This window comes from Syngnathus typhle, linkage group LG6, assembly GCF_033458585.1.
Source record: "Syngnathus typhle isolate RoL2023-S1 ecotype Sweden linkage group LG6, RoL_Styp_1.0, whole genome shotgun sequence".
Classification (NCBI taxonomy): domain Eukaryota; kingdom Metazoa; phylum Chordata; class Actinopteri; order Syngnathiformes; family Syngnathidae; genus Syngnathus; species Syngnathus typhle.
The window spans coordinates 6,470,736-6,481,651 of record NC_083743.1 but is presented as its reverse complement, the minus strand read 5'-3'; the positions used below and the strand labels follow the sequence as shown (position 1 = coordinate 6,481,651).

Sequence of the window (10,916 nt, the reverse complement as noted above, 5' to 3'; positions counted from 1 at the left end):
GAATTGCTGGCACTGATGGATCTTGTGTGAACATGTACCTAATCTAGTGTCCTGTTTTGCTAAGGTTGTAATGTTCCTTAATGTTGTGGACAGTGGATGCTTTTATTCCGATATGTCATTATTAATTGTCCTTTTATTATTTATTTTTTGTAATTATTTGAATATCAGCATTTTTTTTAATCCATTTATTGATTGGGTTTTTATTTGGATGCTTATAGTATTCATGATTACATTTGTTTATGTGTATATATTTTTTATTTATATTTTTAAATACTAGAATGAGAGCATTTTATTTAATTGCTTTATGGTTCTAGTATTTGTTGATTGTATTTTATTATTATTATTATGATTATTTTGTGTTATATTTCAGATTGATTCAGATTCATTCTTTTTTGCTTGCTGAGCGTTGAATGCTATTTTTGAAATATTTCTTCCAGCATATCAGTGAAGTGACGATGCCCTGGACCAGACCCCAAATGGAGCTCCAGTCTCCCGAGGCGGCCGACCCTCCCGGCGGCGGAAGCGGCGTCTACGACCATCACTACGAGGGCTCCCTGTTCCCCACCTCCACGCTGATCCCCGTGACGGTGATGTGCGTGGCCATCTTGGTGGTGGGCGTGGCGGGCAACACCATGACCATCCTCATCATCCAGCACTTCAAGGACATGAAAACCACCACCAACCTGTACCTGTCCAGCATGGCCATCTCCGACCTGCTCATCTTCCTGTGCCTGCCCTTTGACCTCTACCGCCTGTGGAAGTACGTCCCGTGGCTGTTCGGCGAGGCCGTGTGCTTGCTCTACCACTACATTTTCGAGGGCTGCACCTCGGCCACCATTTTGCACATCGCCGCCTTGAGCGTGGAGCGCTACCTGGCCATCAGCTTCCCGCTTCGCACCAAGGTCTTAGTGACCAAACGCCGCGTCCACTACATCATCGCCGCCCTGTGGGGCTTCGCCCTGGCCTCGTCTACGCCCACCCTCTTCCTGGTGGGCGTGGAGTACGACAACGTGACGGGGACACGCGGCGGCCAGTGCAAGCACACGGACGCCGCCATCCATTCGGGCCGGCTGCACATCATGCTGTGGGTGTCCACCGGCTACTTCCTGTGCCCCATGTTCTGCCTCGTCTTCCTCTACGGCTCCATCGGCTTCAAGCTGTGCAGGAGCCGGGCCGACGTGAGGGGGCCCGGCGCGCTCGCCAGAGAACGTTCGCACAGGCAGACCGTCAAGATCCTTGGTGAGTGGACAGACTTTTTGTGTCTGAGCTATTGGAAGAGAAAATTCCTATGCTTGGGTTCGGGTACCAAGTTCAGTTCCAAATTAGGCTCTCAGGCATGGTAAGGTTTTGGTTCATCAATTATTCCAAATTAGGGATTCAAATAATTTGGGTGTCAAAATAGGGTTCCAAGTTGCGGGTTGCTTGCTCTTGTTGGTCCCCACAAGTAATTTGTCAAGCTTTGTCTCCCTGCTTTCACTTAGTGTTGTCCTGTCACACTGAACGATGTGCGTGTGCACGCTAATTGTTCTCTGTAAAAGCAGCGTGACGGCATTTATATACGTTTCCAATATTGTTTTGTTCTTCTCAAGTTGTCATCCTCTCGTGTGAGAATATTCATGGCGCCCAATCGGCCACGAGGCGTCCAATTGGATCGTCCCGGATGAATGATCATTAATCAGCACTAACGACGCTTTTCACTCTGGTCTAATCTGCCGGCACTCGTTTTGCTCGCGTAACGGCCCCATGGCAGTAAATCTCTTTCAAGGAAGCTTTGCAGCTTGTACAAATCGTTTCACATGTCCGGGTGGCAAAAAATATTTCAGTTGAGGTAATACAAACCAATTAAATCGATTCAGTGGGCCCACTAGGTAACAAGACCTCCTAATACTGTGGCATTTTCTGTGTTTGCGCCCCCTAGTGGTGGTGGTCTTGGCCTTCATCATCTGCTGGCTTCCCTACCACATCGGGCGCAACCTGTTTGCCCAGGTGGACAACTACGACACAGCCATCCTGAGCCAGAACTTCAACATGGCTTCCATGGTGCTGTGCTACCTGAGCGCCTCTATCAACCCGGTGGTCTACAACCTGATGTCGCGCAAGTACCGCTCGGCCGCCAAACGCCTCTTTCTCCTACACTGGCGGCCCGACCCTCCGCTGGACCACCACCGCGCTCGCCAGAGCCAGCTGAGCACCGCCGACCCCGCGGAGAGCCTGACCGGGTCCACCGGCCAACGTCTCTGCCTCTCCGTCATTGAGCGTTGAAGATATCGTCGGAAAGCCCGCACCACAAGGTTTGCTGCTTAACATAGGACAAAAATACGAAAGCTGAATGCAGAACTGACATGGCGACATTTAATATGGCGCCCCCGACATTGGCGATTTATTTACGTTTACATAAGTAACAGGATAGCGTTGAGTTTAAACCACTTGTATCTCAGATCATCTCTTCCCTTTAAAATCAATTAAAAGACTAATGACGTACTTAAATCGAATTAAAAAGAACACCTTATAAGATACTGTCTGTTGAGATGTCCGGATTTCTCTCAACTCATCAGTACGGCACTGATATTAGCAATTTTTTTTCTGAGGATAAACGTTATACGACTGCGAGTACTGTTAATGTCTTTCTACGTGTGTCGCTGCGCTGTATGTTGCTTAAAGGTTGATCATGCAGCAATGTTGACGCTGATTAGCATTAGCATTAAATTAGCAGACTGAGCGGCTAAGCCGTGTGGTTGTTATGAATACAGAGTGTAATTCTCTTGATTTTAGGTTTAGTATTAAAGTGAAGCTCAGCTGGCAATGCCAACAAACTGCTTTAAAATTTCTTTAAGATTTGTTGACTGTTTGCCACACTGCCGCTTATTGTAAAGTGACTTGTCTTAAGTCTGTTCACACAAGTCAAATAAAGTCAGTCGAACGACAACTCGTATCTTGAGAAAAACGTGTAAATTGAGTCACTTATGCCTCAAGGCGGTATCATAATTTAAAATCTTAAAAAAAAAATCTAGTAAAAACATGTTTAGATGGTTAGAAATATACAGTGTCGTTTTTGTGATGTGTCTAATAATTGTAAACCATTTTATTGTCATTGTACTGAAAATTTTGATTAGATGTGGGAATGCTAAATTGGGATGAATAATAACAATGTGTACTTGAACACTAATGTAAGATTTAGAACATGCATCGTAACACAACACAACAATTTAGGTCCAAATCTGATCAATACAAAGTTGATTGGCCATTAAAATCAGGGGAAAAACAGCTAGCCAAATGTAAATACAGCAAAAAAAATGTAGATTACCGAGTGAGTAGGTCAAATATAATACTTCAAAGCCATCCATGGCGTGATATATAAAATGTGCAATGTTTACCAATTAGCTTACCGTGTTGATGGATCAACTTAATGCTACGCTGCACTTAACGATTGACTTTGCTTTTCCATTTGAAAGATTAATGTTACCTTCAGAAGCTTTAACATGATTTCAGTGTGTTGAGGGTGAATTTATACATGCTATTTTGTCGTCATTGGCTAATGTTCATGGCAGCTGCATTTACAATATTTGCAATATGACATAGAAATGATGGGTGACAATGTGATAATGTTGTGATAGGTTTGCTTTAGAATAAATCAGATCAAAGATAAGTGTGTTTGTTTGCATGTTTTGTCTGTTGTGTTATTATAGTCAATACAAGTTAAACCCCCCTCCAAAAATTAAATTAAAAATTAAAATGGCTTACAATCAAAGAGAAGAAACTAACCAATTATTACAATGATAAAACAAATAAAAGCTAGCTAGAGGACCCCAAAAATCGAATCCCTATCAAATAAAGCTTCTTGTGTAAGTCAAGTGTGTGTGTGTGTGTGCCAGTGCCAGCTGAGCCCTGAGGTCCTTGTGGGCCCGCCACGTAAGCGTCTGGACTGGCACATAATGTGACACGGTGATTACATTACCGGGGACCTGACTCCCATCCGCATCACCATATTCAAAGTAATGGCCCCTCTAAGTGCATTTGGGCAAGAGTTAAATGATGGCAGCTTGTCAGCGAAGGACTAGCTCCATGCCAGCCAGTCCTCCAGCACCATTTTGGCGAAGGAAGCACATTTGCTCTTGTGCCTGAAAAGTGTCAAAATCAATGTGAAATACAGTAGCAGTGGTTCTCAAATTTAAAGTATCACATAAAATAGTAGTTAGGCCAAGTGTTCATCAAAAAGGAGCCTGAGGCTTATTCCGAAAGATTGTCAGTAACTTTTTGCAGAGTTATCCAGACAAATTATTTAAATGATTACTTCACACATAAGTTATCTTAAGAAATGACACAAAGATTTGAAGTTACTTCCAAGTTAAATACAACTGAACCGTACTCAACATTTTGCTTTGTATGATTAGAATTGTAACCTCAAGAATTGAAAAGCAAACATTTTTGAAATGGTATATGCTGAATTCCACCTTCGCAATTATTCTTTAATACACCGCTAGAGGGAGCCAGCGTCCTTGTAGTTACTCGCCCCATTTTCCACATTGTCTCATTGTCAACATGTTATGACGTACAACAACACTAACAACATCAAATGTTATTTTCAGGCGATGTAAATGTGGTGTGCGTACGTGTATGTGTTCTTTGCATGAACAGGAAGTGGGTCGCTTCTTTGGGACGCTGGACGCGTGTGGCCCTTGCACAAAATCGCTCACAATATGATCTTATTTGTCACAAGTGGCTCTTTTTTGATTGACTTTTCGTGGTGCTTGTCACCTCAGATTGCTGTATGGCTAAGGCAAAAAAGAATAAACACTGAAATTCATCAGCATCATTTTAATTCAATCAAACGACTAAATTACTGGCGTGGTTGGAATATCACTCAAAAAGAACTAAATTTATCTGTATTTTGTAGGTGAATATAACAAACAACTTTCCGTGGTTCAAAATGAAGAAATAGGCAAATACGTGTCCCTCAAAAGCGAGCGATATGGAAGCGTAAGCTTTTATTTCTTTTATTTTGAAAACTGTTAAGAAGAAGTAGTAGTACTTAAAATGGCTGACTTGACGGTGTAAAAAGTCGCATTCCTCCTCTTCTTCCATGGGGTCCATTTGTGTCCGGATATAAACACACAGCCCCACTCTGTCACATGCACTTTTATTTATTTTAACTACACGACCATAAGTCACCCAAAAGAAGAGAGAGAAGAATAAAGAAGAACATTCTCCAGGATGGAGGTAAAAACTGACTTTTCTATCTTTAAACATTATTTCGTATTAATGCCATTTTCTTTCATGTCATTCTTTTTAGGATTATTCTTTCTCTCTCTTTTTTTATACAATACAAAACGTTTAGAGTGTTTTTTTGAGTGAAGTGTAGATCAGTAAAACATGAACTGAAATATGTAAACAATATGAATTGACACCTTTGCTATTTTTAAGATTTTAGCTCAGTATTGCAGGGAAGAGCTGATTTGTTTATTTGTGCATTTTTGTACAATGCAAATAGCTTCAAATTTGATTTAAATTTCGAAAATAAAGTAAGAAAGCTTGTCAACAGATTAAAAAGAAGAATTTTTTGGGGCCTAATTAGCCAAACCAAACTTGTCTATTTTTTAAAAAAATAATCACAAATTCATGAAAGTTGGTTTTGAATAAAAAAACTAATAAAAAACATGTCAAGTTTAATTCAAATTTTAAAATCTTTAAATTGTAAGTAGGGGCTAGTTAGGACCTATAGATAAATCTAGATCATGTGCCATTTTTCTTATTAGTTTTTATCTATACAAAAAAATTAATTGATTGAAATGAATTTGTATAATAGATTAAAATAAAAAAGTCATATTTTTAACGACGACACTTGAAGCTCACTCTCTGTAAAATAATAAACTAGCTGGCCGCTTTTTGCCACAAACATTAAAGAAATTATTTATATGCTATCTTACTTGCTCCGGGTATTTATTTATATACGTAAAGTACACTTCCTGGGGCTGCACTCAGTCAGTTAAACTGGAGTACAGTATTAGACTTTCCCCCCATTTTTGTTTGACTTCTTCTCTGTGGTATTTCCCTGACGGCTTTTTGAGCAGCCTCCTCCCTGTAACAGCAAAACAAGGCATTTAAAAAAGAAAAAAAAGGTATTTCCAAGTGTTTCATGTGTGTCATGAGGGGCCTGCCAGCACCACCCTGCAGCATGCACAGGATCTGATTGGGATGCCAGATTCTCGAGGTTACCGAATACTATTGACGGCGCCGTACATTCCTTATGTAACGTGGTTTCACGAGAAGTCATTTGACTTGTTTTGGATCAGGTGACGTCGTAGTAGAGCTCACGATTGGCGGCAGATGTGGCATCAGACGGGCTGCGCTGTCAAAGGAAAACAGACACGCAACATCGGGAACTGGCCACAATGTGTACAGTAAAACGTTGGCGTTCTTTTTAGGAAAGTGCTCGTTACTTCCTGGCTGCTAAAATGTTCTGCAGGAGAATCCTGCATCCTGCTGGTGCGCTACTCAAGTCAGATTCTGGCTCCGTGCGAAGCTTTTCCAAAAGTTTGATGATGTCATTGGAGGTTTTAATAGGGCTGTTTTTGTGCCTTTACAAGATGTGCCATCGCTACATTTTGCTCTCCGAGGACTCAGGCCGGGCATTCGTTTCGATTTGTTGACCTCCCCTTTAAAAATGTTTTTAATTACATACACAAGATGGCGGCAAAGGGTGACTTTTGTCAATATGAAGCTCCTCAACTCACTTCAGTAGAGTTGGTGAGCCAATAGGAAAGCAGTAATTGATGTTAACTAACTAACTAGCACTTTGTTTGTGACACTGCCATCTACAGGTACGGCATATGCATTATACTTTTTCAATTTTGCAGACCCGTGTGAACTTGGGCCTACGCTTTCCTCTGTCGTCATGTTAGCTTACCCCAAAACGAGCACGTAATGTGTTTTCTTACTCCGCTATCAGCAAAGACTCACAAGTTTCCGTGTAAAATCTGCTATGGCGTTTAGAGATAGCCGGGGTGGGAACCACACAGAGTCACTCGCGGATAAGGAGGCCCGAGAGGAGGAGCCTCAAAGAGGCTGCTATTTCGGAACGTGGAGAAACGACAAAACGTCAGCCGCAGCTTGTTGTGGGGCTGAGAAGCAGCTCCAGGAAGAGGAAACTTTGTTATCTCCCCTTTATCACCGGCTCCTCCAGCAGCCGCTACTCAAAATGTGCCCCCAGTTGTTGCCCTTTTTTGGTAGGATGCAGCTAGCGCGAATACGGTGGCTCAAAGTGCTCGCTTGACAGCCGATAGCCACGTTTGTCATTTGCTGATAAAAAGTTTTGTGCTTGTTGACTCCCATTATTTCAAAAAAAAAAAAATCCCATAGGATGTGATTGATATAAATGAATCTGCTTTTAAGTCCTCTGCTTCCATAGCCAAGAGATCTATTCGGGTTTCTCGGAAAAGCCGCGGCGAGAAACAATAGTCGGCTTTGTGCGGTCTTCTGCCGGGGATCTGACCTTATCTCGTGACCAACAATGCTTATCGAAACACTTCTCACGAGAAGGGGCTCCATCTGCAAAGTAACTCGGAGCACCAAACGAACGAAAACATACATAGAGGTGCCTTGTGATTGGATGGATTTTGAGTGTGTTCCAGATGTGCTCGGGCCCATCGCGGAGCCTCTCCTCTGTCCCAGGGGCCATCCACGCTGGCCAGGCTTTGTTACGGGGACTTTTTCCCAGGCCCCAGAAATAGTTTGTCCCGCAGTCATTCCCACTGAAGCTCCAATACGGTACATGCAGTTGATTGCTAAATATGGCTCGCTGTTTTTTTTTAGGGGGGGGGTCAGGCATATACTGAGAATGACTAAATATGTTATCGAACATGTTTTTTGTGACGAGAAACAACAGCCACACCAGCTAACATGGTCACGGCTCATCTTAAGTCAGACCAATAGCAACACAAGATTTGTTTTTCCAAGTCTACTTCCTGTTCAGTGTGACAAAACTTGAACAAAATATTGATTTACTAAGTCTTTCGCGGTCAGGAAAGCGTTAAAGCGCTTGCAGGAGTGGGTGGTCCCGTGGCGTTTTTCTGGGCCGCAGTTCAGGGCGTCGGCGGCTGACGCTCTGATGTCATGCGTTTGGGCGGCGGCGGTGCTGAGCTCATGCTGACAACATGACTAGGGGGGAAAATCAAGAAAATAAAGCTTGTGATTAAAATGTGTGTGTACCTAGCTCAGGCGTTAGTTTGTGTGTTCGTTGCCATGGGTTACGCCGGAAAGTGTGCGTGCTAGCGGGCAGCAAGGGGAGGCGAGGGAGGGAGAGAAAAGTTCTTCGTGTACCTCACCTCTAACCTGGAATTAAACATCTGATTGGTTCAAGTAACTTACTCATGCAAGGACAAGAATGAAAAAAAGTGAATGTTTCTTCTCAATTTGTGTGCATCAAGGAGTCTCCATCCAAGCTATCGGTGGCCGAGCTGGCTGGCAGGTTCAAAGGTCAGATACGACCCATGCCCGCCGCGCATGATGAGGTTGGACCAGTTCAATATTTTTGAAGAGAGTTACACAAGCGACACACATTTGTTATATTTTTGCTCTTGTTTTGCAGTTGCCCTTTCGACGAAAAGCTCCGTGTTCACTCAGGTTTCCCATCCGGGACAATGAAGAATCTAATGTGAGTTTTTTTTATTTTTTATTATTAATTCCTTTCACGAGCTGCTATTTTAAAACTTAATTTACCTTGAGCCAATTAAACGACGCATCTGCAGTCAAATAATCATGTTCAATGTTTGTTTTCCAGACGAACACTAACGGAACGGTCCCGAGTCCCATCAAAATCAGGACGAAGAGCTCGTCCTCCATCATCGAAAGACTTCAGGTACCGCAATGCTTCCACCTGCTGTTCAACTACCGCCATTACACCACGTAAGGTTGAAGGTAATTGCTTAGGATGGAGCAGTTGTCCCCGTTGAGCTCAGCTTAAGCAGCTAATAATAGGATGACGGGCTCGCGGGGTTTCTAGCAAGGCTCCAAATCGCCGGCCTTGTCACACGCGTGGTGGCAGCCATGGGACAAAAGGGCTGCCGCTTTTCCCTCTTCTTCTTCTCGCCTGTGCAGGTAGGATAGACGTTTCTAGCTGGGAAGTGTAGTTTGTTCTCGAGTGGTAGTGTTACATTTATTTTGGTCGCAGGACCTTTGTGACTCGCCTCATTGTCAAAATAGATACTCCATGTATTACGCCTGTGTGATAAATGATTGAGTTCCAATGATGCATTTTAAGTGTCAGGATTTGAATATGTTCATTCTTGTGAAGTCTCGTTGGATAGCAAGTGGCGGCATAGTGAGATGAAGAAAATACCTCAAGCTACCATTTCCCCCATAGGCCAACCTCGCTTTGTCGCCTTCCACCCTGCTACCGTCGCCCAAAGTTGCCGAGGTCAACCGGCAGCCCGACTCGCTGCCGCTCGTGGCCGCCGCCACGACCCCGCTGAGCCCCACCCTGCTGCCCACCCAGCTGTCCGTGGAGGAGGACGAGGAGGGTCAGGGGGAACCCGTCGGCTTCGACAGCCCTCCTGAAGCGACCTCGCTGCCCAACCTCCACAAGGTGTCAAAAATGCTAACTTAAACTCAAATTCTCTTCATTTCATCGCTTTTCTTGCGGCTGTTATTGTCCAATCAGATTTCAGGGTCCGTGTCGCCAGGGCAGTTTTATCTGCCGAGGGCCTTTGAGATCTGGAGTGCCGCTCTTTTGTGGTCAGACCAAATCCCAGTCTCATAAAAGTAGTGTTTTGGTGCCATCTAGATTTTCACTATTCATGTTCTGTCTGAATTTTCCCTGTAGTCCCGGGTGCCAAAAGCATGGCCTGTTTAATTTGGGACTTCAAGAATCACCCCAATGTATTTGAACTGCACACGTGTACTACTACATATATTTTTCCGCTGTCACCTTGACACGGGCTTGTCCATGAGGCTATTTGCGGAGCGAGCGATTATGTCACACAGCGCCCATAGCATGTTAGCTCTGCAGGTGTCGCGCGTCTCAGATTAGCCGCAGAGGCCAGCACCATTGGAGACGTAATCCGATTTGCGTTCGGCGTTACTGGCTCAGAGAATTTGTGAAGATCTCACTCACACACGAGAGGTGCCACCAGAGAATGAGTTATAGCAACTATAGTAACGGAGAATCATGAGATATATAAAATATAATGAGAATAAGTGTTTCTGATTTATATCCGATCTACAATCATCTGCAATTGAGTAAAGCTAACCTTTCCCCACATCTGTCAGACCCGAGTGCGGCTGTCGTTCAAGAGACGCCCGCCCACCAGACAGCACAGGAGGTCCACGGGCGAGGAGGCGACGCTCCTCGGCCGCATCCCGTCGCCGTGTCAACTGCACTCACCCGAAGCCAACGGGGACGTGGTGTTACAATGCCCGGACCGGGTCACTCGTGAGGGGGGTGATGGAGAGGAAGAGGAGGAGGACAGAGACTGTGAGGAGGAGCAGGGGGAGCGAGCAGAGCCCCCTGCCGAAGAAGGGGAGACACAGGAGGGGAAAGGGCGGCCGCAGCAGACGGATGGAGCAGATGCCGACGCGGTCCTCTGATCTGGGAACAATTAGCACCTCACAAGAACGCACATATTTTCCAATCTTTAATTTCTTTATACTTTGCTTGCATAGATTTTCCTGTATGTTGTTTGCTGGTCGTCTTTTATTTTATTACTCATCAGGCTGGACTCGGGTTTGGGTTATAAAAGTTATGCACTATAATAAAGTTTCTCGTTTGTGTTGCGTACAAGTCTCTTCACGTGTACGCTGATCATAAAATACAAACAATGTGTGTAGTTAGATGAATTGGTTGATAATATTGATTCAATTGTTTAATTTTATTTCATGTTACATTTGAAAATCACTGACTTAACAGCAAACAACCCTGAAGT

The 10,916-nt window shown here is 43.9% G+C and overlaps 2 protein-coding genes across 2 annotated transcripts; both read left to right on the top strand.

The window, feature by feature from the left end:
• Positions 1-455: 455 nt before the first annotated feature.
• On the top strand, positions 456-3,646 carry LOC133156165 (growth hormone secretagogue receptor type 1-like). Its single transcript, XM_061281977.1, has 2 exons — positions 456-1,239; positions 1,919-3,646. The coding sequence occupies exons 1-2, from the start codon at positions 456-458 to the stop codon at positions 2,260-2,262; spliced, it is 1,128 nt and encodes a 375-aa protein (XP_061137961.1). The 3' UTR covers positions 2,263-3,646.
• A 1,413-nt stretch (positions 3,647-5,059) lies between these two features.
• On the top strand, positions 5,060-10,774 carry LOC133155707 (capZ-interacting protein-like). Its single transcript, XM_061281219.1, has 6 exons — positions 5,060-5,217; positions 8,424-8,507; positions 8,585-8,650; positions 8,777-8,854; positions 9,359-9,580; positions 10,264-10,774. Exons 1-6 carry the CDS (start codon positions 5,212-5,214, stop codon positions 10,579-10,581), a joined length of 774 nt encoding a protein of 257 aa, XP_061137203.1. The 5' UTR covers positions 5,060-5,211; the 3' UTR covers positions 10,582-10,774.
• Positions 10,775-10,916: the final 142 nt, after the last annotated feature.

What these genes read in the sequence shown, in the direction of transcription:
- LOC133156165 (XM_061281977.1), top strand. Translation starts at nt 456, where the DNA reads ATGCCCTGGACCAGACCCCAAATGGAGCTCCAGTCTCCCGAGGCGGCC. An exon ending in GCAGACCGTCAAGATCCTTG is followed by an intron (nt 1,240 to 1,918) that starts GTGAGTGGACAG and finishes TGCGCCCCCTAG; the next exon opens with TGGTGGTGGTCTTGGCCTTC.
- LOC133155707 (XM_061281219.1), top strand. An exon ending in TGCCCGCCGCGCATGATGAG is followed by an intron (nt 8,508 to 8,584) that starts GTTGGACCAGTT and finishes CTTGTTTTGCAG; the next exon opens with TTGCCCTTTCGACGAAAAGC. An exon ending in CCATCATCGAAAGACTTCAG is followed by an intron (nt 8,855 to 9,358) that starts GTACCGCAATGC and finishes TTTCCCCCATAG; the next exon opens with GCCAACCTCGCTTTGTCGCC.